Below are 26,522 nucleotides of genomic sequence, written 5' to 3'. Positions count from 1 at the left end.
GTTTCTAGCTACTTGGGGGTATGGAGACAGTATATCCTCTGTCTAATGGACAGGTGTCTAGCTACTGGAGGGTATGGAGACAGTATCTCCTCTGTCTAATGGACAGGTTTCTAGCTACTGGAGGGTATGGAGGAAGTATCTCCTCTGTCTAATTGACAGGTTTCTAGCTACTGGAGGGTATGGAGACAGTATCTCCTCTGTCTAATGGACAGGTTTCTAGCTACTGGAGGGTATGGAGACAGTATCTCCTCTGTCTAATGGACAGGTTTCTAGCTACTGGAGCCGTTGGAGACAGTATCTCCTCTGTCTAATGGACAGGTTTCTAGCTACTGGAGGGTATGGAGACAGTATCTCCTCTGTCTAATGGACAGGTTTCTAGCTACTGGAGCCGTTGGAGACAGTATCTCCTCTGTCTAATGGACAGGTTTCTAGCTACTGGAGCCGTTGGAGACAGTATCTCCTCTGTCTAATGGACAGGTTTCTAGCTACTGGAGCCGTTGGAGACAGTATCTCCTCTGTCTAATGGACAGGTTTCTAGCTACTGGAGCCGTTATCTCCTCTGTCTAATTGACAGGTTTCTAGCTACTGGAGGGTATGGAGACAGTATCTCCTCTGTCTAATGGACAGGTTTCTAGCTACTGGAGGGTATGGAGACAGTACCTCCGCTGTCTAATGGACAGGTTTCTAGCTACTGGAGGGTATGGAGACAGTATCTCCTCTGTCTAATGGACAGGTTTCTAGCTACTGGAGCCGTTATCTCCTCTGTCTAATGGACAGGTTTCTAGCTACTGGAGGGTATGGAGACAGTATCTCCTCTGTCTAATGGACAGGTTTCTAGCTACTGGAGGGTATGGAGACAGTATCTCCTCTGTCTAATGGACAGGTTTCTAGCTACTGGAGGGTATGGAGACAGTATCTCCTCTGTCTAATGGACAGGTTTCTAGCTACTGGAGGGTATGGAGACAGTATCTCCTCTGTCTAATGGACAGGTTTCTAGCTACTGGAGGGTATGGAGACAGTATCTCCTCTGTCTAATGGACAGGTTTCTAGCTACTGGAGCCGTTATCTCCTCTGTCTAATGGACAGGTTTCTAGCTACTGGAGCCGTTATCTCCTCTGTCTAATGGACAGGTTTCTAGCTACTGGAGCCGTTATCTCCTCTGTCTAATGGACAGGTTTCTAGCTACTGGAGGGTATGGAGACAGTATCTCCTCTGTCTAATGGACAGGTTTCTAGCTACTGGAGGGTATGGAGACAGTATCTCCTCTGTCTAATGGACAGGTTTCTAGCTACTTGGGGGTATGGAGACAGTATATCCTCTGTCTAATGGACAGGTGTCTAGCTACTGGAGGGTATGGAGACAGTATCTCCTCTGTCTAATGGACAGGTTTCTAGCTACTGGAGGGTATGGAGGAAGTATCTCCTCTGTCTAATGGACAGGTTTCTAGCTACTGGAGGGTATGGAGACAGTATCTCCTCTGTCTAATGGACAGGTTTCTAGCTACTGGAGGGTATGGAGACAGTATCTCCTCTGTCTAATGGACAGGTTTCTAGCTACTGGAGGGTATGGAGACAGTATCTCCTCTGTCTAATTGACAGGTTTCTAGCTACTGGAGGGTATGGAGACAGTATCTCCTCTGTCTAATGGACAGGTTTCTAGCTACTGGAGCCGTTATCTCCTCTGTCTAATGGACAGGTTTCTAGCTACTGGAGGGTATGGAGACAGTTTCTCCTCTGTCTAATGGACAGGTTTCTAGCTACTGGAGCCGTTATCTCCTCTGTCTAATGGACAGGTTTCTAGCTACTGGAGGGTATGGAGACAGTATCTCCTCTGTCTAATGGACAGGTTTCTAGCTACTGGAGGGTATGGAGACAGTATCTCCTCTGTCTAATGGACAGGTTTCTAGTTACTGGAGGGTATGGAGGAAGTGAGTCTAATTAAAGGCTAAGTGGGAAACACTGCGGCTTGTAAAGATTTCAGCACGTCAGCACAATGAAAGCTCGTAAAATGACCATGTTAGTTTGTCTCTTTGATGTGAGGAGGAGGGAGGGGGGGGGGTCCCTTTGAACACACACAAATGTGAAATGGGTTGTCGCCCAAACAGCACCCCATTCCCCATAATGCACTATTTTTTAACAGAGCCCTATGGGCCCTAATCAAAAGTGGAGCACTATATAAGGAATAGGCTCCCGAGTGGTGCAGCGGTCTAAGGCGCTACATTGCAGTGCTAGAGGCGACACTACAGACCCTGGTTCTATCCCGGGCTGTATCACAACCGGCCGTGATCGGGAGTCCCATAGGGCGGCGTACAATTGGCCCGTCATTGTAAATAATAATTTGTTCTGAACTGACTTGCCTTGTTTAATAAAGGTCAAATAAATAAAACACATTCAGAAGGACCTGGGGGGCCTCATCCAGAGACAGAAAGGATGACGTGTTTCCATTCAACCGTTTACAGGAGGATGACAGCAGGAATAAACACACAGTCAGTCTGTGTATTGTAGCTGACGTATCAAACTAACAGTGTGATGTTATTGTACATTCTAACTCCTGAGGTGAAATATTAACTGCACTCTCACCGTTCTTTGAAGGAACACGTAGTTGGAAACTGGGGCACAACCGTGGTGATTTAGTCCACTGGTTCACTGTGGAGAACAATGGAAACGTCTGAGTCATTACGTAATAAACTCCTCAACGATCAGACAACTACTTGGTTAAATAAATGTGTCTGCTAGATCACGTGGCTCAGCAACACCAACTGGAGAAAAGATGTATTACCGCTGTGTCCCGAATAGCACCCTAGATCACGTGGCTCAGCAACACCAACTGGAGAAAAGATGTATTACCGCTGTGTCCCGAATAGCACCCTAGATCACGTGGCTCAGCAACACCAACTGGAGAAAAGATGTATTACCGCTGTGTCCCGAATAGCACCCTAGATCACGTGGCTCAGCAACACCAACTGGAGAAAAGATGTATTACCGCTGTGTCCCGAATAGCACCCTAGATCACGTGGCTCAGCAACACCAACTGGAGAAAATATGTATTACCGCTGTGTCCCGAATAGCACCCTAGTGCACGACATAGATAGGGCGCCACTTGAAACAGAAACAAACGTGTGAGCTGTGGGACTCTTAAGAATAGAAAAATTACCAGCGAGTCTGAGAATTTCTCCCCAAAAAAAGTAAGAACAATTTGTAGTCTCTGCAATCCTTACCAGGTGACAAAATATAACCCACAAAATGAGATGAACAGCTGAGGCATAATAACACATGTTTCTGTTTAAATCAGTGTGCATCTGTGTCCCAAATAGCACACTATTCCTCCAATGGGCTCTGGTCAAATGTAGTGCACTATATAAAAAGAGAAGGTGCCATTTGGGACACACGGACTGTAACCAGGGCAACGCCGCTGTCACTATTCTCTAGAAGAGAAAGTAACATCAAGACATCAAAGTTAAAAGGTAAGAGACAACTCAAGATGTTGGCCAGATGTTCCAACAAGATGTGTTTCATGCCTCCTCGCTGAGTAAGCTACCCTAAACGCTGTAGAGTTTCAAACGGCACCCTATTCCCTATGTAGTGCACTACTTTTGACCAGGAGCCCATAGGGAATAGGGTGCCGTTTGGGAGTCACCCTGTACCTACTTATCCTCGGACGTTTACACACACCTGGTTTCTCGTACCAGCCAAGCGGATACACTCCGGTTTCTACTCTGGAGGGGGTGCAGTCCTGGACTCTCCAGGTTGTCCGTTCTCCTTCACCACACGTCTGGATACCAAAGCTGTTCAGAGTCAGGCAGAGAACGTCTGATCCTGGATGGAGACAGCACATACACACACACACACACACACACAAAGACACCCAAAGACACACACACCCAAAGACACACACACACAAAGACACACACAAAGACACACACACACACAAACACACAAACACACAAAGACACACACACACACAAACACAAAGACACACACACAAAGACACCCAAAGACACACACACCCAAAGACACACACACACAAAGACACACACAAAGACACACACACACACAAACACACAAACACACAAAGACACACACACACACAAACACACAAAGACACACACACACACACACAAAGACACACACAAAGACACACACACACACACACAAAGACACAAAGACACACACAAAGACACACACACACACAAACACACAAACACACAAAGACACACACACACACAAACACAAAGACACACACACAAAGACACCCAAAGACACACACACCCAAAGACACACACACACAAAGACACACACAAAGACACACACACACACAAACACACAAACACACAAAGACACACACACACACAAACACACAAAGACACACACACACACACACAAAGACACACACACACACACACAAAGACACAAAGACACACGCACACACAAACACACAAAGACACACACACACACACAAAGACACACACACACACACAAAGACACACACACACACACAAAGACACACACACACACACAAAGACACACACACACACACAAAGACACACACACAAAGACACACACACACAAAGACACACACACAAAGACACACACACAAAGACACAAACACACAAAGACACTTTAGAGGAAATATTTGTGTCTCCTTTGGACTTTGTAGTTCTATTGTGATTGTTTCCCTCTTCTCTCTTGCCCCTTGAACTTTGAATGTCGGAGGAATTGTCAGCACTGTAAAAAACATGTCAGCTAATATGTTGACTGAAATAACAACTGACCAGGTGACTGTGTGTCCCTGACGTATCCGATTCCACGGCAACACGGGTCTTCATCACATCTCCGTTCACACTCACGGAACCTGGTACAAACACAAAGCAGGCAGACACCTTTTCTTTGGGGAAACTAAACAGGAATTGTCTAACACTTTTCCTAAAGACTTTGTCATTATCCTAAAGAACATGTTTGTTATTGCTTGAAGTAGTGAAATATAACAGAACCAGTGGGACCCAGGTAACACTGCCCTAAGGTCTCTCACCCCCAGAACCAGTGGGACCCAGGTAACACTGCCCTAAGGTCTCTCAGCCCCAGAACCAGTGGGACCCAGGTAACACTGCCCTAAGGTCTCTCAGCCCCAGAACCAGTGGGACCCAGGTAACACTGCCCTAAGGCCTCTCAGCCCCAGAACCAGTGGGACCCAGGTAACACTGCCCTAAGGTCTCTCAGCCCCAGAACCAGTGGGACCCAGGTAACACTGCCCTAAGGTCTCTCAGCCCCAGAACCAGTGGGACCCAGGTAACACTGCCCTAAGGTCTCTCAGCCCCAGAACCAGTGGGACCCAGGTAACACTGCCCTAAGGTCTCTCAGCCCCAGAACCAGTGGGACCCAGGTAACACTGCCCTAAGGCCTCTCAGCCCCAGAACCAGTGGGACCCAGGTAACACTGCCCTAAGGTCTCTCACCCCCAGAACCAGTGGGACACAGGTAACACCGCCCTAAGGTCTCTCAGCCCCAGAACCAGTGGGACCCAGGTAACACTGCCCTAAGGTCTCTCAGCCCCAGAACCAGTGGGACCCAGGTAACACTGCCCTAAGGTCTCTCACCCCCAGAACCAGTGGGACCCAGGTAACACTGCCCTAAGGTCTCTCACCCCCAGAACCAGTGGGACCCAGGTAACACCACCCTAAGGTCTCTCAGCCCCAGAACCAGTGGGACCCAGGTAACACTGCCCTAAGGTCTCTCAGCCCCAGAACCAGTGGGACCCAGGTAACACCACCCTAAGGTCTCTCAGCCCCAGAACCAGTGGGACCCAGGTAACACTGCCCTAAGGTCTCTCAGCCCCAGAACCAGTGGGACCCAGGTAACACTGCCCTAAGGTCTCTCAGCCCCAGAACCAGTGGGACCCAGGTAACACTGCCCTAAGGTCTCTCAGCCCCAGAACCAGTGGGACCCAGGTAACACTGCCCTAAGGTCTCTCAGCCCCAGAACCAGTGGGACCCAGGTAACACTGCCCTAAGGTCTCTCAGCCCCAGAACCAGTGGGACCCAGGTAACACTGCCCTAAGGTCTCTCAGCCCCAGAACCAGTGGGACCCAGGTAACACTGCCCTAAGGTCTCTCAGCCCCAGAACCAGTGGGACCCAGGTAACACTGCCCTAAGGTCTCTCAGCCCCAGAACCAGTGGGACCCAGGTAACACTGCCCTAAGGTCTCTCAGCCCCAGAACCAGTGGGACCTAGGTACCACTGCCCTAAGGTCTCTCAGCCCCAGAACCAGTGGGACCCAGGTAACACTGCCCTAAGGTCTCTCAGCCCCAGAACCAGTGGGACCCAGGTAACACTGCCCTAAGGTATCTCAGCCCCAGAACCAGTGGGACCCAGGTAACACCACCCTAAGGTCTCTCAGCCCCAGAACCAGTGGGACCCAGGTAACACTGCCCTAAGGTCTCTCACCCCCAGAACCAGTGGGACCCAGGTAACACTGCCCTAAGGTCTCTCACCCCCAGAACCAGTGGGACACAGGTAACACTGCCCTAAGGTCTCTCAGCCCCAGAACCAGTGGGACCCAGGTAACACTGCCCTAAGGTCTCTCAGCCCCAGAACCAGTGGGACCCAGGTAACACTGCCCTAAGGTCTCTCAGCCCCAGTACCAGTGGGACCCAGGTAACACTGCCCTAAGGTCTCTCACCCCCAGAACCAGTGGGACCCAGGTAACACTGCCCTAAGGTCTCTCACCCCCAGAACCAGTGGGACCCAGGTAACACTGCCCTAAGGTCTCTCAGCCCCAGAACCAGTGGGACCCAGGTACCACTGCCCTAAGGTCTCTCAGCCCCAGAACCAGTGGGACCCAGGTACCACTGCCCTAAGGTCTCTCAGCCCCAGAACCAGTGGGACCCAGGTAACACTGCCCTAAGGTCTCTCAGCCCCAGAACCAGTGGGACCCAGGTAACACTGCCCTAAGGTCTCTCAGCCCCAGAACCAGTGGGACCTAGGTACCACTGCCCTAAGGTCTCTCAGCCCCAGAACCAGTGGGACCCAGGTAACACTGCCCTAAGGTCTCTCAGCCCCAGAACCAGTGGGACCCAGGTAACACTGCCCTAAGGTATCTCAGCCCCAGAACCAGTGGGACCCAGGTAACACCACCCTAAGGTCTCTCAGCCCCAGAACCAGTGGGACCCAGGTAACACTGCCCTAAGGTCTCTCACCCCCAGAACCAGTGGGACCCAGGTAACACTGCCCTAAGGTCTCTCACCCCCAGAACCAGTGGGACACAGGTAACACTGCCCTAAGGTCTCTCAGCCCCAGAACCAGTGGGACCCAGATAACACCGCCCTAAGGTCTCTCAGCCCCAGAACCAGTGGGACCCAGGTAACACTGCCCTAAGGTCTCTCACCCCCAGAACCAGTGGGACCCAGGTAACACTGCCCTAAGGTCTCTCACCCCCAGAACCAGTGGGACCCAGGTAACACCGCCCTAAGGTCTTTCAGCCCCATAACCAGTGGGACCCAGGTAACACCACCCGAAGGTCTCTCAGCCCCAGAACCGGTGGGACCCAGGTAACACTGCCCTAAGGTCTCTCAGCCCCAGAACCAGTGGGACCCAGGTAACACTGCCCTGAAGTCTCTCAGCCCCAGAACCAGTGGGACCCAGGTAACACTGCCCTAAGGTCTCTCAGCCCCAGAACCAGTGGGACCCAGGTAACACCACCCTAAGGTCTCTCAGCCCCATAACCAGTGGGACACAGGTAACACTGCCCTAAGGTCTCTCAGCCCCAGAACCAGTGGGACCCAGGTAACACCACCCGAAGGTCTCTCACCCCCAGAACCAGTTGGACCCAGGTAACACCGCCCTAAGGCCTCTTACCCCCTCAGTGATAGGCTTGTCACTCAGGTTGACACCGCCCTAAAGTCTCTTACCCCTCAGTGATAGGCTTGGCACTCAGGTTGACACCGCCCTAAGGCCTCTTACCCCTCAGTGATAGGCTTGTCACTCAGGTTGACACCACCCTAAAGTCTCTTACCCCTCCGTGATAGGCTTGGCACTCAGGTTGACACGGCTACGGACGGAATAAGACACCATCTTCTTAAAGGGAACACGGCTGTAAAAACTCTCCACACTTCCAGTCAGATCAACTGTTAAAACACAACAGACAGAACAACACAAATGAGCTCCTGAAATAATAGAAAAGGTTATTATTTTCTGTAGAAAAACTGTGTGTGCTTCCTTCAGCTGTTTTAATGGAGATAAGTTGATGACGTTTTAGAGGCTAATGTATTATTCTGGTAAATAATATGGTAGTGGGATAAGTTGAAGAAGATCTACAGCACCTCACTACAACATACTGACCATGAACCTACCAGGGATCTCATCCTGCAGCACATCACTACAACATACTGACCATGAACCTACCAGTGATCTCATCCTGCAGCACATCACTACAACATACTGACCATGAACCTACCAGGGATCTCATCACTACAACATACTGACCATGAACCTACCAGGGATCTCATCCTGCAGCACATCACTACAACATACTGACCATGAACCTACCAGGGATCTCATCACTACAACATACTGACCATGAACCTACCAGGGATCTCATCACTACAACATACTGACCATGAACCTACCAGTGATCTCCTCCTGCAGCACCTCACTACAACATACTGACCATGAACCTACCAGGGATCTCATCACTACAACATACTGACCATGAACCTACCAGGGATCTCATCCTGCAGCACCTCACTACAACATACTGACCATGAACCTACCAGGGATCTCCTCCTGCAGCACCTCACTACAACATACTGACCATGAACCTACCAGGGATCTCATCACTACAACATACTGACCATGAACCTACCAGGGATCTCATCACTACAACATACTGATCATGAACCTACCAGGGATCTCATCACTACAACATACTGACCATGAACCTACCAGGGATCTCATCCTGCAGCACCTCACTACAACATACTGACCATTAACCTACCAGTGATCTCATCCTGCAGCACATCACTACAACATACTGACCATGAACCTACCAGGGATCTCATCCTGCAGCACCTCACTACAACATACTGACCATGAACCTACCAGGGATCTCATCCTGCAGCACATCACTACAACATACTGACCATGAACCTACCAGGGATCTCATCCTGCAGCACATCACTGCAACATACTGACCATGAACCTACCAGTGATCTCATCCTGCAGCACATCACTACAACATACTGACCATGAACCTACCAGGGATCTCATCCTGCAGCACATCACTACAACATACTGACCATGAACCTACCATGGATCTCATCCTGCAGGACCTCACTACAACATACTGACCATGAACCTACCAGGGATCTCATCCTGCAGCACATCACTACAACATACTGACCATTAACCTACCAGTGATCTCCTCCTGCAGCACATCACTACAACATACTGACCATGAACCTACCAGGGATCTCATCCTGCAGCACCTCACTACAACATACTGACCATGAACCTACCAGGGATCTCATCCTGCAGCACATCACTACAACATACTGACCATGAACCTACCAGGGATCTCTTCCTGCAGCACATCACTACAACATACTGACCATGAACCTACCAGGGATCTCTTCCTGCAGCACATCACTACAACATACTGACCATGAACCTACCAGGGATTTCATCCTGCAGCACATCACTACAACATACTGACCATGAACCTACCAGTGATCTCATCCTGCAGCACATCACTACAAAATACTGACCATGAACCTACCAGGGATCTCATCCTGCAGCACCTCACTACAACATACTGACCATGAACCTACCAGTGATCTCATCCTGCAGCACATCACTACAACATACTGACCATGAACCTACCAGTGATCTCATCCTGCAGCACCTCACTACAACATACTGACCATGAACCTACCAGGGATCTCATCCTGCAGCACATCACTACAACATACTGACCATGAACCTACCAGGGATCTCATCCTGCAGCACATCACTACAACATACTGACCATGAACCTACCATGGATCTCATCCTGCAGGACCTCACTACAACATACTGACCATGAACCTACCAGGGATCTCATCCTGCAGCACATCACTACAACATACTGACCATTAACCTACCAGTGATCTCCTCCTGCAGCACATCACTACAACATACTGACCATGAACCTACCAGGGATCTCATCCTGCAGCACCTCACTACAACATACTGACCATGAACCTACCAGGGATCTCATCCTGCAGCACATCACTACAACATACTGACCATGAACCTACCAGGGATCTCTTCCTGCAGCACATCACTACAACATACTGACCATGAACCTACCAGGGATCTCTTCCTGCAGCACATCACTACAACATACTGACCATGAACCTACCAGGGATCTCATCCTGCAGCACATCACTACAACATACTGACCATGAACCTACCAGTGATCTCATCCTGCAGCACATCACTACAAAATACTGACCATGAACCTACCAGGGATCTCGTCCTGCAGGACCTCACTACAACATACTGACCATGAACCTACCAGTGATCTCATCCTGCAGCACATCACTACAACATACTGACCATGAACCTACCAGGGATCTCTTCCTGCAGCACATCACTACAACATACTGACCATGAACCTACCAGGGATCTCATCCTGCAGCACCTCACTACAACATACTGACCATTAACCTACCAGTGATCTCATCCTGCAGCACATCACTACAACATACTGACCATGAACCTACCAGGGATCTCATCCTGCAGCACCTCACTACAACATACTGACCATGAACCTACCAGGGATCTCATCCTGCAGCACATCACTACAACATACTGACCATGAACCTACCAGGGATCTCATCCTGCAGCACATCACTGCAACATACTGACCATGAACCTACCAGTGATCTCATCCTGCAGCACATCACTACAACATACTGACCATGAACCTACCAGGGATCTCATCCTGCAGCACATCACTACAACATACTGACCATGAACCTACCATGGATCTCATCCTGCAGGACCTCACTACAACATACTGACCATGAACCTACCAGGGATCTCATCCTGCAGCACATCACTACAACATACTGACCATTAACCTACCAGTGATCTCCTCCTGCAGCACATCACTACAACATACTGACCATGAACCTACCAGGGATCTCATCCTGCAGCACCTCACTACAACATACTGACCATGAACCTACCAGGGATCTCATCCTGCAGCACATCACTACAACATACTGACCATGAACCTACCAGGGATCTCTTCCTGCAGCACATCACTACAACATACTGACCATGAACCTACCAGGGATCTCTTCCTGCAGCACATCACTACAACATACTGACCATGAACCTACCAGGGATCTCATCCTGCAGCACATCACTACAACATACTGACCATGAACCTACCAGTGATCTCATCCTGCAGCACATCACTACAAAATACTGACCATGAACCTACCAGGGATCTCGTCCTGCAGGACCTCACTACAACATACTGACCATGAACCTACCAGTGATCTCATCCTGCAGCACATCACTACAACATACTGACCATGAACCTACCAGTGATCTCATCCTGCAGCACCTCACTACAACATACTGACCATGAACCTACCAGGGATCTCATCCTGCAGCACATCACTACAACATACTGACCATGAACCTACCAGGGATCTCATCCTGCAGCACATCACTACAACATACTGACCATGAACCTACCAGGGATCTCATCACTACAACATACTGACCATGAACCTACCAGGGATCTCGTCCTGCAGGACCTCACTACAACATACTGACCATGAACCTACCAGTGATCTCATCCTGCAGCACATCACTACAACATACTGACCATGAACCTACCAGTGATCTCATCCTGCAGCACCTCACTACAACATACTGACCATGAACCTACCAGGGATCTCATCCTGCAGCACATCACTACAACATACTGACCATGAACCTACCAGGGATCTCATCCTGCAGCACATCACTACAACATACTGACCATGAACCTACCAGGGATCTCATCACTACAACATACTGACCATGAACCTACCAGGGATCTCATCACTACAACATACTGACCATGAACCTACCAGTGATCTCATCCTGCAGCACATCACTACAACATACTGACCATGAACCTACCAGTGATCTCATCCTGCAGCACATCACTACAACATACTGACCATTAACCTACCAGTGATCTCCTCCTGCAGCACATCACTACAACATACTGACCATGAACCTACCAGGGATCTCATCCTGCAGCACCTCACTACAACATACTGACCATGAACCTACCAGGGATCTCATCCTGCAGCACATCACTACAACATACTGACCATGAACCTACCAGGGATCTCTTCCTGCAGCACATCACTACAACATACTGACCATGAACCTACCAGGGATCTCTTCCTGCAGCACATCACTACAACATACTGACCATGAACCTACCAGGGATCTCATCCTGCAGCACATCACTACAACATACTGACCATGAACCTACCAGTGATCTCATCCTGCAGCACATCACTACAAAATACTGACCATGAACCTACCAGGGATCTCGTCCTGCAGGACCTCACTACAACATACTGACCATGAACCTACCAGTGATCTCATCCTGCAGCACATCACTACAACATACTGACCATGAACCTACCAGGGATCTCTTCCTGCAGCACATCACTACAACATACTGACCATGAACCTACCAGGGATCTCATCCTGCAGCACCTCACTACAACATACTGACCATTAACCTACCAGTGATCTCATCCTGCAGCACATCACTACAACATACTGACCATGAACCTACCAGGGATCTCATCCTGCAGCACCTCACTACAACATACTGACCATGAACCTACCAGGGATCTCATCCTGCAGCACATCACTACAACATACTGACCATGAACCTACCAGGGATCTCATCCTGCAGCACATCACTGCAACATACTGACCATGAACCTACCAGTGATCTCATCCTGCAGCACATCACTACAACATACTGACCATGAACCTACCAGGGATCTCATCCTGCAGCACATCACTACAACATACTGACCATGAACCTACCATGGATCTCATCCTGCAGGACCTCACTACAACATACTGACCATGAACCTACCAGGGATCTCATCCTGCAGCACATCACTACAACATACTGACCATTAACCTACCAGTGATCTCCTCCTGCAGCACATCACTACAACATACTGACCATGAACCTACCAGGGATCTCATCCTGCAGCACATCACTACAACATACTGACCATGAACCTACCAGTGATCTCATCCTGCAGCACATCACTACAAAATACTGACCATGAACCTACCAGGGATCTCGTCCTGCAGGACCTCACTACAACATACTGACCATGAACCTACCAGTGATCTCATCCTGCAGCACATCACTACAACATACTGACCATGAACCTACCAGTGATCTCATCCTGCAGCACCTCACTACAACATACTGACCATGAACCTACCAGGGATCTCATCCTGCAGCACATCACTACAACATACTGACCATGAACCTACCAGGGATCTCATCCTGCAGCACATCACTACAACATACTGACCATGAACCTACCAGGGATCTCATCACTACAACATACTGACCATGAACCTACCAGGGATCTCGTCCTGCAGGACCTCACTACAACATACTGACCATGAACCTACCAGTGATCTCATCCTGCAGCACATCACTACAACATACTGACCATGAACCTACCAGTGATCTCATCCTGCAGCACCTCACTACAACATACTGACCATGAACCTACCAGGGATCTCATCCTGCAGCACATCACTACAACATACTGACCATGAACCTACCAGGGATCTCATCCTGCAGCACATCACTACAACATACTGACCATGAACCTACCAGGGATCTCATCACTACAACATACTGACCATGAACCTACCAGGGATCTCATCACTACAACATACTGACCATGAACCTACCAGGGATCTCATCCTGCAGCACATCACTACAACATACTGACCATGAACCTACCAGGGATCTCATCCTGCAGCACATCACTTTCCACCAACAGAAAGAACAATGCCGTACTCTTTGCCTGACTGGACTCTGTCTAACTGAGCTCAATGTTTACCTAACTAGTATGATTCATTATGACTGGGCTACAGTACAGTACTCTGGCCAGGGTTACTGGGTCTGAGTGAATCTGGCTGTGGTCTTGAAGTACAGGATGTCCCAGAGAGAGCCCTGTTCCTGTCTGAACACCCCAGATGTCAACAGCCCAGAACCCTTTAATGAGAGGAAATGAGAGTTTAATGAGCAAATCAAGGAGAGACGTAACTAGCTGTCTGCTTGGAAATGAGTTTTATACAGAGGGAAGCACAGTTGTGGACAATATGTTACTGACCCCATCACTATAAGGCCCAGCATTTTGGTCTGGTGGGCGTTTTCTGTACGTACAACATGTCTCTCATAACAACAGACAACAGGTTGCTGTTAAACGGGATGAGTTGGGGGTACTTGTGATAATATTAAGTGATCTTGACTAGATAAAGTCTTCACTACTGTGGATAAGAGACTACATGTGACAGGTAGCAAATCATTTCCCTCAAAATTAAGTAGATTATTTTCTTTCATTTTCCATCTGGTCTGCATCTATAAATGACTCTGGTACACCGGCGGCAGACTCCCCTCAGAGTGAGAGAGAAGTGACAGTATCATTATACACACCTCTAGTAGCCTCGTGGTTAGAGCGTTGGGCCAGTAACCGAAAGGTTGCTGGATCAAATCCCCGAGCTGACAAGGTAAAAAAAATCTGTCATTCTGCCCCTGAACAAGGCAATTAACCCACTGTTCCCCGAAGACGTGAATGTAGATTAGGCAGGCCCCTCCCTCCCGCTCTATAATGATAGACAGACCTGTAGAGAAGCTCTATAACAGACGGACCTGTAGAGAAGCTCTATAATGATAGACAGACCTGTAGAGAAGCTTTATAATGATAGACAGACCTGTAGAGAAGCTCTATAATGATAGACAGACCTGTAGAGAAGCTCTATAATGATAGACAGACCTGTAGAGAAGCTCTATGACAGACAGACCTGTGGAGAAGCTCTATGACAGACAGATAGACATGTGGAGAAGCTCTATGATAGACAGACAGACCTGTAGAGAAGCTCTATGATATACAGACAGACCTGTAGAGAAGCTCTATGATAGACAGACAGACCTGTGGAGAAGCTCTATGACAGACAGACAGACCTGTAGAGAAGCTCTATAACAGACAGACCTGTAGAGAAGTCATAAAGCATGTGCAGACAGAGGTCAGTAGTAAAGAGGAGATGGGATAGCCCCTGTTGAAGCTTACAGACTCACACACATACACATGTATCGCAGGAGGTTGGTGGCACCTTAATTGGGGAGCACTGGGCTCGTGGTAATGACTGGAGTGGAATCAGTGGAATGGTATCAAATACATCATACACATGGTTTCCATGGTTTCCAGGTGTTTGACACCATTTCATTTGCTCTGTTCTGGACGTTATTATGAGCCGTTGTCCCCTCAGCAACCACCTGTAGTGTGTATATTACAACTGTCTGTGTTCAGAGATCTTTAAGAGCAGTAGAGATGACATGCAGCTGTCATAACAGAATCTGTCTGTACATCTTAATGTACTGATAGATGAGAGACGAGACACATGTATGTAAACGTCTATCCCCAATCATATACATTGGATGAATAACTTTCTGAGTCATGGCAAACAAAGCCTGTTCATCTACACTCAGTTCCCAGAAAGCCTTTGGAAAGATACGTGACTGGTCTTTTAGTCCATCAGCTGGTGGTACATCTGCTGCTGGAGTTAACAATGGAACAATTGTTTTGGGCCGTGAGGGGAGTGTGTGGTGTGGTGTGGTGTGGTGTGGTGTGTGTGTGTGTGTGTGGGTGGTGTGGTGTGTGTGTGTGTGTGTGTGTGTGTGGTGTGTATGTGTGGTGTGTGTGTTGTGTTGTGGTGGTGTGGTGTAGTGTGGTGTGGTGTGGTGTAGTGTGTGTGTGTGTGTGTGTTGTGTTGTGTTGTGGTGGTGTGGTGTGTATGGTGTGGTGTGGTGTGTGTGTGGTGTGTGTGTGTGTGTGTGTGTGTGTGTGTGTGTGTGTGTGTGTGTGTGTGTGTGTGTGTGTGTGTAATAATGCTCCTCCTCCAGTGAGCTACAGTGGGTATGTTCCCCTGCAGATATCAAAGGGTTCTTTATAACGACGTCCCCAGACAGTCACTGGTTCCACAGGGTCATGTTAATGAGGGAGCCTCCACCTGCCGTACACCTCGGCAAGCATATTAAACACGTTCTTTAAAGGTAAAGGTACTGCTGAGCTAGCTAGCTGTTTTCAATGCAACAGAAGCACCATTCAGAAGGACAAGACACCCAGCTGAAAATCATATGGTTTGAATTCATCCACAACGAGGCTCATTCTGTTTCACTGCTGCTGTGAAGAGCACGATAATAATAACAAGAGCTCTGGGTTACAGGCAAATGAATAGTCTGACAGCAGAGAGAGAAGGGGAGGGAAAGGGAGAGAGGGAGAGGGAAAGAGAGAGAGAGAGAGAGAGAGAGAGAGAGAGAGAGAGAGAGAGAGAGGGAGAGAGAGAGAGAGAGAGAGAGAGAGAGAGAGAGAGAGAGAGAGAGAGAGAGAGAGAGAGAGGAGAGAGAGGAGAGAGAGGAGAGAGAGGAGGGAGGGAGGGAGGGAGGGAGGGAGGGAGGGAGGGAGGGAGGGAGGGAGGGAGGGAGGGAGGGAGGGAGGGAGAGAAAAAGCAGATGCTCTTCAGAGAGCTGTATTGAATTTAACAGGACACTCAGGTTAGCTGTGACCACCAGTAGAACCACTGGATGTGTCCACTAATGGTCATAAGACTCTGGTCAAAAGTAGTGCACTACATAGGGAATAGGGTCCCCATAGGACTCTGGTCAAAAGTAGTGCACTACATAGGGAATAGGGTCCCCATAGGGCTCTGGTCAAAAGTAGTGCACTACATAGGGAATAGGGTCCCCATAGGGCTCTGGTCAAAAGTAGTGCACTACATAGGGAATAGGGTCCCCATAGGGCTCTGGTCAAAAGTAGTGCACTACATAGGGAATAGGGTCCCCATAGGGCTCTGGTCAAAAGTAGTGCACTACATAGGGAATAGGGTCCCCATAGGACTCTGGTCAAAAGTAGTGCACTACATAGGGAATAGGGTTCCCATAGGACTCTGGTCAAAAGTAGTGCACTACATAGGGAATAGGGTTCCATTTGAATCGCAGCATGTGACACAGACGACTAAGTCACTCACGGCACAACATATTAAAAAACACAGAGAATTCTGAAGAAGTCAGTGGTGCTCTGTCAGTGGTATGCACTACGCATATAAACACAGACAGGAAACCTTCAAAACTGTCTTTTGTTTTTTTTAAACCTCTTTTGCCAATTCACACAAGCTGAGAGATAAAAGCAAGAGACAGTATCACAACAGAGAAGAGCGGTTGTTTTCAACAGCGACTAAAATGGACAGCCTGGGTTTGTGTAACCTTGGAAAAGGCAGCCTGCTGTCATTTGAGCAAGAGCAGGATCACGCTACTGACATTACTCACAGGTCTCCTTTCTCAACCCGCAGAGCTGCTCAAGTGTCTGTGTTCCAAATGGCACCCTATTCCCTACATAATGCAGTACTTTAAATGAGCCCTGGTCAAAAGTAGTGCTATATATAGGGAATAGGGTGCCATTTTGGGAGTCGCCCAGAGCCAAGCAGTGGCAGTCGTCCTAACTTCTGATATACAGCCTTGTTGACCTGTTGCTAGGAACAAGACCAAAACAAGCCTAGAATCACAAACAGCGAGGCTGCTGGGATTCCCAACTTCATCAGTCATTATGAAGTAGAGGGAGGAAGGGAAGACAACACTAGTGATGGCTGGGCCAGTCATTATGAAGTAGAGGGAGGAAGGGAAGACAACACTAGTGATGGCTGGGCCAGTCATTATGAAGTAGAGGGAGGAGGGGAAGACAACACTAGTGATGGCTGGGCCAGTCATTATGAAGTAGAGGGAGGAAGGGAAGACAACACTAGTGATGGCTGGGCCAGTCATTATGAAGTAGAGGGAGGAGGGGAAGACAACACTAGTGATGGCTGGGCCAGTCATTATGAAGTAGAGGGAGGAGGGGAAGACAACACTAGTGATGGCTGGGCCAGTCATTATGAAGTAGAGGGAGGAAGGGAAGACAACACTAGTGATGGCTGGGCCAGTCATTATGAGGTAGAGGGAGGAAGGGAAGACAACACTAGTGATGGCTGGGCCAGTCATTATGAAGTAGAGGGAGGAAGGGAAGACAACACTAGTGATGGCTGGGCCAGTCATTATGAAGTAGAGGGAGGAAGGGAAGACAACACTAGTGATGGCTGGGCCAGTCATTATGAAGTAGAGGGAGGAGGGGAAGACAACACTAGTGATGGCTGGGCCAGTCATTATGAAGTAGAAGGAGGAAGGGAAGACAACACTAGTGATGGCTGGGGCAGTCATTATGAAGTAGAGGGAGGAAGGGAAGACAACACTAGTGATGGCTGGGCCAGTCATTATGAAGTAGAGGGAGGAAGGGAAGACAACACTAGTGATGGCTGGGCCAGTCATTATGAGGTAGAGGGAGGAAGGGAAGACAACACTAGTGATGGCTGGGCCAGTCATTATGAAGTAGAGGGAGGAAGGGAAGACAACACTAGTGATGGCTGGGCCAGTCATTATGAAGTAGAGGGAGGAAGGGAAGACAACACTAGTGATGGCTGGGCCAGTCATTATGAAGTAGAGGGAGGAAGGGAAGACAACACTAGTGATGGCTGGGCCAGTCATTATGAAGTAGAGGGAGGAAGGGAAGACAACACTAGTGATGGCTGGGCCAGTCATTATGAAGTAGAGGGAGGAAGGGAAGACAACACTAGTGATGGCTGGGCCAGTCATTATGAAGTAGAGGGAGGAAGGGAAGACAACACTAGTGATGGCTGGGCCAGTCATTATGAAGTAGAGGGAGGAAGGGAAGACAACACTAGTGATGGCTGGGCCAGTCATTATGAAGTAGAGGGAGGAAGGGAAGACAACACTAGTGATGGCTGGGCCAGTCATTATGAAGTAGAGGGAGGAAGGGAAGACAACACTAGTGATGGCTGGGCCAGTCATTATGAAGTAGAGGGAGGAAGGGAAGACAACACTAGTGATGGCTGGGCCAGTCATTATGAAGTAGAGGGAGGAAGGGAAGACAACACTAGTGATGGCTGGGCCAGTCATTATGAAGTAGAGGGAGGAAGGGAAGACAACACTAGTGATGGCTGGGCCAGTCATTATGAAGTAGAGGGAGGAAGGGAAGACAACACTAGTGATGGCTGGGACAGTCATTATGAAGTAGAGGGAGGAGGGGAAGACAACACTAGTGATGGCTGGGCCAGTCATTATGAAGTAGAGGGAGGAAGGGAAGACAACACTAGTGATGGCTGGGCCAGTCATTATGAAGTAGAGGGAGGAAGGGCAGACAACACTAGTGATGGCTGGGCCAGTCATTATGAAGTAGAGGGAGGAAGGGAAGACAACACTAGTGATGGCTGGGCCAGTCATTATGAAGTAGAGGGAGGAAGGGAAGACAACACTAGTGATGGCTGGGCCAGTCATTATGAAGTAGAGGGAGGAAGGGAAGACAACACTAGTGATGGCTGGGCCAGTCATTATGAAGTAGAGGGAGGAAGGGCAGATAACACTAGTGATGGCTGGGCCAGTCATTATGAAGTAGAGGGAGGAAGGGAAGACAACACTAGTGATGGCTGGGCCAGTCATTATGAAGTAGAGGGAGGAAGGGAAGACAACACTAGTGATGGCTGGGCCAGTCATTATGAAGTAGAGGGAGGAAGGGAAGACAACACTAGTGATGGCTGGGCCAGTCATTATGAAGTAGAGGGAGAAGGGGAAGACAACACTAGTGATGGCTGGGCCAGTCATTATGAGGTAGAGGGAGGAAGGGAAGACAACACTAGTGATGGCTGGGCCAGTCATTATGAGGTAGAGGGAGTAAGGGAAGACAACACTAGTGATGGCTGGGCCAGTCATTATGAAGTAGAGGGAGGAAGGGAAGACAACACTAGTGATGGCTGGGCCAGTCATTATGAAGTAGAGGGAGGAAGGGAAGACAACACTAGTGATGGCTGGGCCAGTCATTATGAAGTAGAGGGAGGAAGGGAAGACAACACTAGTGATGGCTGGGACAGTCATTATGAAGTAGAGGGAGGAGGGGAAGACAACACTAGTGATGGCTGGGCCAGTCATTATGAAGTAGAGGGAGGAGGGGAAGACAACACTAGTGATGGCTGGGCCAGTCATTATGAAGTAGAGGGAGGAAGGGAAGACAACACTAGTGATGGCTGGGCCAGTCATTATGAGGTAGAGGGAGGAAGGGAAGACAACACTAGTGATGGCTGGGCCAGTCATTATGAAGTAGAGGGAGGAAGGGAAGACAACACTAGTGATGGCTGGGCCAGTCATTATGAAGTAGAGGGAGGAAGGGAAGACAACACTAGTGATGGCTGGGCCAGTCATTATGAAGTAGAGGGAGGAGGGGAAGACAACACTAGTGATGGCTGGGCCAGTCATTATGAAGTAGAAGGAGGAAGGGAAGACAACACTAGTGATGGCTGGGCCAGTCATTATGAAGTAGAGGGAGGAAGGGAAGACAACACTAGTGATGGCTGGGCCAGTCATTATGAAGTAGAGGGAGGAAGGGAAGACAACACTAGTGATGGCTGGGCCAGTCATTATGAAGTAGAGGGAGGAAGGGAAGACAACACTAGTGATGGCTGGGCCAGTCATTATGAAGTAGAGGGAGGAGGGGAAGACAACACTAGTGATGGTTGGGCCAGTCATTATGAAGTAGAGGGAGGAAGGGAAGACAACACTAGTGATGGCTGGGCCAGTCATTATGAAGTAGAGGGAGGAAGGGAAGACAACACTAGTGATGGCTGGGCCAGTCATTATGAAGTAGAGGGAGGAAGGGAAGACAACACTAGTGATGGCTGGGCCAGTCATTATGAAGTAGAGGGAGGAAGGGCAGACAACACTAGTGATGGCTGGGCTTCATGTTCAGATGATTGTTAACAGTTTGGATTGATAATAACTTGTGTAGTATATCAAGTCCGGAGCGTAATTTGTCTGAATGTTTTAAATAGAAAGCTCTTAAACTAACCATTAATTTGCTTTCAGGGTAACCTCCAGTATAAATACCTCTACCGTAGAATTATATATAGAACGTTAATAGGACTCTGTGGACTCACCCTTCTTGGTGTGAGCGGTGTGGGGTTGCTGGAGTTAAAAACTCACCCTTCTTGGTGTGTGAGGTGTGGGGTTGCTGGAGTTAAAAACTCACCCTTCTTGGTGTGTGGGGTTGCTGGAGTTAAAAACTCACCCTTCTTGGTGTGTGGGGTTGCTGGAGTTAAAAACTCACCCTTCTTGGTGTGTGAGGCGTGGGGTTGCTGGAGTTAAAAACTCACCCTTCTTGGTGTGTGAGGTGTGGGGTTGCTGGAGTTAAAAACTCACCCTTCTTGGTGTGTGAGGCGTGGGGTTGCTGGAGTTAAAAACTCACCGTTCTTGGTGTGTGAGGTGTGGGGTTGCTGGAGTTAAAAACTCACCATTCTTGGTGTGTGAGGCGTGGGGTTGCTGGAGTTAAAAACTCACCGTTCTTGGTGTGTGATGTGTGGGGTTGCTGGAGTTAAAGACTCACCCTTCTTGGTGTGAGCGGTGTGGGGTTGCTGGGGGAGCACAGGGCTGCAGGCCTGTCTCAGGGGTTTGTCGTAGGCCCCACACACCTGGGTGTCTGGGTACAGGGCGCAGGTAAAGTACACTGAGCTCTCATCTCTCACATCAGCCAAGTGGCACAGCTCCTCCTCCTCACAGTCTGAAACACACAGAGAACACCTGAAACACACCTAAAACACACAGAGGACACCTGTAACACACATTATACGAGTGCTAAAGATGAAGGCCATGTGATAGCAGTGAGAAACAACTAAAATATTCAGTGTATGAGATTCAAGGTGAATTGCTTTTGCAAAAGGCAAGCCATGAAGCTGATATATCCTACGTTTCAGACACCACAGCTGAGCCTCCTGTGCAGAGAACTGATGTTTAAAGATCCAGTATTGCAGGCTGGGGATGTCCCGTTCAGAGTCCACAACAACAGCACTACTGTCCAGGGCCACAAACGTCTCCTTCACTGCATCTACGGGACGGGACAGGATGAGGTACAGCGTAACAAACAGTTGGTTTAGGTTTTGGCTCCTAGTAATAGGAGAATTAAGAAGGCTAAACTAACCCGACAGAACGACTCGGGGGGCTTGTTGTGGGAGGACACTGCTACAGGCTGGGGAGGTCTTGGGACGAGTGGTCATATCAGACTCTGAAAGATGGATCATTTTAGCATGTGAGAAAGATAAGTCAAGACAACCCAGTAATGTTTATTCAGAAGTACATTGTTTTATAAATCTGCATAAGGAATTAAATGTACAATACCTTTCCAGAGGTAAATGCCTTGGAACCCAATAATGGTGGCCTGGTAGTCAGTTTTGTTCTTGCTTGATGTTGGCAGAGCTGTATCAGCTGTGAGAGAAACATAATGACCATTACATCACTTCGTAAACACTTAGTTAGAGTAACACTTCATAACCACTTAGTTACAGAGTAGAGTAACACTTCATAACCACTTAGTTACGGAGTAACACTTCATAACCACTTAGATACAGAGTAACACTTCATAACCACTTAGTTAGAGTAACACTTCATAACCACTTAGTTAGAGTAACACTTCATAACCACTTAGTTACAGAGTAACACTTCATAACCACTTAGTAACAGAGTAACACTTCATAACCACTTAGTAACAGAGTAGAGTAACACTTCATAACCACTTAGTTACAGAGTAACACTTCATAACCACTTAGTTACAGAGTAACACTTCATAACCACTTATTTACAGAGTAGAGTAACACTTCATAACCACTTAGTTACAGAGTAACACTTCATAACCACTTAGTTACAGAGTAACACTTCATAACCACTTAGTTACAGAGTAACACTTCATAACCACTTAGTTACAGAGTAACACTTCATAACCACTTAGTTACAGAGTAGAGTAACACTTCATAACCACTTAATTACAGAGTAACACGTCATAACCACTTAGTAACAGAGTAACACTTCATAACCACTTAGTTACAGAGTAACACTTCATAACCACTTAGTTACAGAGTAACACTTCATAACCACTTAGTAACAGAGTAGAGTAACACTTCATAACCACTTAGTAACAGAGTAACACTTCATAACCACTTAGTTACAGAGTAGAGTAACACTTCATAACCACTTAGTTACAGAGTAACACTTCATAACCACTTAGTTACAGAGTAGAGTAACACTTCATAACCACTTAGTTACAGAGTAACACTTCATAAACACTTAGTTACAGAGTAACACTTCATAACCACTTATTTACAGAGTAGAGTAACACTTCATAACCACTTAGTTACAGAGTAACACTTCATAACCACTTAGTAACAGAGTAACACTTCATAACCACTTAGTAACAGAGTAACACTTCATAACCACTTAGTTACAGAGTAACACGTCATAACCACTTAGTAACAGAGTAACACTTCATAACCACTTAGTTACAGAGTAACACGTCATAAACACTTAGTTACAGAGTAACACGTCATAAACACTTAGTTACAGAGTAGAGTAACACTTCATAACCACTTAGTTACAGAGTAACACGTCATAACCACTTAGTAACAGAGTAACACTTCATAACCACTTAGTTACAGAGTAACACGTCATAACCACTTAGTAACAGAGTAACACTTCATAACCACTTAGTTACAGAGTAACACTTCATAACCACTTAGTTACAGAGTAGAGTAACACTTCATAACCACTTAATTACAGAGTAACACTTCATAACCACTTAGTTACAGAGTAACACTTCATAACCACTTAGTTACAGAGTAACACTTCATAACCACTTAGTTACAGAGTAGAGTAACACTTCATAACCACATACTGTAGTCAGATTATAGTATCATCATCTATTCCATCTATACTGTACAGGCAGGTTTCCTGGACACAGCTTCAGCCTAGTCTTTGACCCCAAAATATTTCCAATGGAGATCCTTTTTAATTGAGCTTTTAAGTCCAGGAATAGGTTTAATCTGTGTCTGGGAAACGGTCCTTTAATGTTACGGTAATAGTCTAGGGAGATATCCTTACTGATGGTGAAGTCTTGTCCTCCAAAGTTAAAGATGAACTGTTTCTGCAGTTTATTGTAGGTGACTCCAGCCCCACAGATCCTGTTCGCCTTGGCCAGGCCAGACACGTCCCAGTCTGCCTCACTGCATAGCAACATGTCTGGGTAGCTCAGCAGACCACACATAATGGTACCTGGACGGACAGAGAGAGACAGAGACAGAGAAAGAGAGACCGAGAGACAGAGAGAAAGAGAAAGAGAGAGACCGAGAGAGAAAGAGAGAGAGAGGAGGGGGAGATTTGAAGAATTTAATTGCTCATCAATGATAATAAAATATAATATATTGAGATTTACATTGGTTCAGGATGTGCATTGGTTTTTATAAACTGGGTGGTTCGAGCCCTGAATGCTGATTGGCTGTAAGCCGTGGTATATTAGACCATATATCATGGGTATGACAAAATATTTATTTGTACTGCTCCAATTAAGTAGGTAACCTGTTCATAATAGCAATAAGGCACCTGGGGAGTTTGTGATATGTGGCCAATATAACATGTCTAAGGGCTGTATCTTAGGGCCCCTGAGTGACACCGCTGTCTAAGGCACTGCATCTCAGTGCAAGAGGCGTCCCTACGGTCCCCGGTTCAATTCCAGGCTGTATCACATCCGGCCGTGATTGGGAGACCCATAGGGCGGCGCACAATTGGCCCAGCATCGTTCGTTCGGGTTTGACCGGGGTAGGCCGTCATTGTAAATAAGAATTTGTTCTTAACTGACTTGCCTAGTTAAATAAAGGTTAAATAAAATATTAATTAAAAACAGCCCTTAGTCGTGTTATATTGGCCATATACCTCAGGCCTTATTGAGGAAATATCCAACCTATTGGAAATGGGCTAAGATTCAATAAGTGTATGAGCTTCCTCACTAAGGAGCATCACACAATGTGGTTCTGGATGCTGTCTTCACATATGACCACTTAGTTACAGCATCACACAATGTGGTTCTGGATGCTGTCTTCACATATGACCACTTAGTTACAGAGTAACACTTCATAACCACTTAGTAACAGCATCACACAATGTGGTTCTGGATGCTGTCTTCACATATGACCACTTAGTTACAGAGTAACACTTCATAACCACTTAGTAACAGCATCACACAATGAGGTTCTGGATGCTGTCTTCACATATGACCACTTAGTAACAGCATCACACAATGTGGTTCTGGATGCTGTCTTCACATATGACCACTTAGTAACAGCATCACACAATGTGGTTCTGGATGCTGTCTTCACATATAACCACTTAGTAACAGCATCACACAATGAGGTTCTGGATGCTGTCTTTACATATGACCACTTAGTAACAGCATCACACAATGAGGTTCTGGATGCTGTCTTCACATATAACCACTTAGTAACAGCATCACACAATGAGGTTCTGGATGCTGTCTTCACATATGACACAGCCTTTTTAGCTCGGTTCGTTTGTGCTCTTGTCCACTCCATTGATGTCTTGGCATGACAAGGAGTTGGGCATGCTAGCACAAACAGACTGGCACTCAGGCTACAGGCTTTTACCTCCGCTGAGAACGTTCTGGTTGAGGATGAAGCCGTCACAGCAGGTGTTCTGGGTACACTCGTCCTGACAGAAACGATGGACGTCGGTCAGAGTGGTTCCTTCAGCTGCAAACACCATGGTACGATACACACCGGAACTGGCCTTACGGAAACTCAACCTTTCAAAGGTCTTCTGGGCCTTAGTGGTGAATTCATGACCTGTGACACAGAGAGAGACTGATTCTCATGGTCTGGTAGAGAAACACAGCTGTATTTAGAGCAGGAAAAAATTAAACAGATTCATGTCTGTACAGTAGGTGAATTCCTTATTCTACTGAGAGGAGCTAGAGAGAGAGAGAGGACTTCATGGACTGTTATGAGAGAGGAGGACAAAGAACAGGATGGACGTTGTGGATTTCAGCAGAGTCACTTTATAAGAGGACAAACAAGCTCATACTGAACCTTTCTTCCTGATGACCGTGACGTTCTGTCTGTCAGCCCCGTTCACCTTCAGAGAACAGCTCAGGTTCTGGAACATATCAGCACCGGCATTTCCCAGGAACCCTTTGGTCTGGGAATCACAAGCAAAGGGGACACTTGAAAGAGTTATCACACAACCCAACAATATCTAATGGAAACAGCAGTCA

At 47.6% G+C, this 26,522-nt stretch overlaps 1 protein-coding gene across 1 annotated transcript in view; it reads right to left on the bottom strand.

Moving 5' to 3' along the window:
- tg (thyroglobulin) overlaps positions 1-26,522 on the bottom strand; it is a 98,949-nt gene that overhangs the window by 40,014 nt on the left and 32,413 nt on the right. The window contains exons 28-38 of the mRNA XM_036961549.1: positions 26,338-26,446; positions 25,897-26,094; positions 24,341-24,511; positions 22,589-22,675; positions 22,392-22,475; positions 22,161-22,298; positions 21,801-21,974; positions 8,006-8,117; positions 4,772-4,851; positions 3,672-3,815; positions 2,580-2,645 (exon numbers count right to left, since the gene is read on the bottom strand). Coding sequence (XP_036817444.1) covers positions 2,580-2,645; positions 3,672-3,815; positions 4,772-4,851; positions 8,006-8,117; positions 21,801-21,974; positions 22,161-22,298; positions 22,392-22,475; positions 22,589-22,675; positions 24,341-24,511; positions 25,897-26,094; positions 26,338-26,446 — 1,363 coding nt within the window. The remainder of the gene's footprint in view (positions 1-2,579; positions 2,646-3,671; positions 3,816-4,771; positions 4,852-8,005; positions 8,118-21,800; positions 21,975-22,160; positions 22,299-22,391; positions 22,476-22,588; positions 22,676-24,340; positions 24,512-25,896; positions 26,095-26,337; positions 26,447-26,522) is intronic.

This window comes from Oncorhynchus mykiss, chromosome 2 (genome assembly GCF_013265735.2).
Source record: "Oncorhynchus mykiss isolate Arlee chromosome 2, USDA_OmykA_1.1, whole genome shotgun sequence".
In the NCBI taxonomy this organism is placed as follows: domain Eukaryota; kingdom Metazoa; phylum Chordata; class Actinopteri; order Salmoniformes; family Salmonidae; genus Oncorhynchus; species Oncorhynchus mykiss.
Note: the sequence above shows the minus strand (reverse complement) of the source record. Positions and strands in the feature narration are given on the sequence as shown.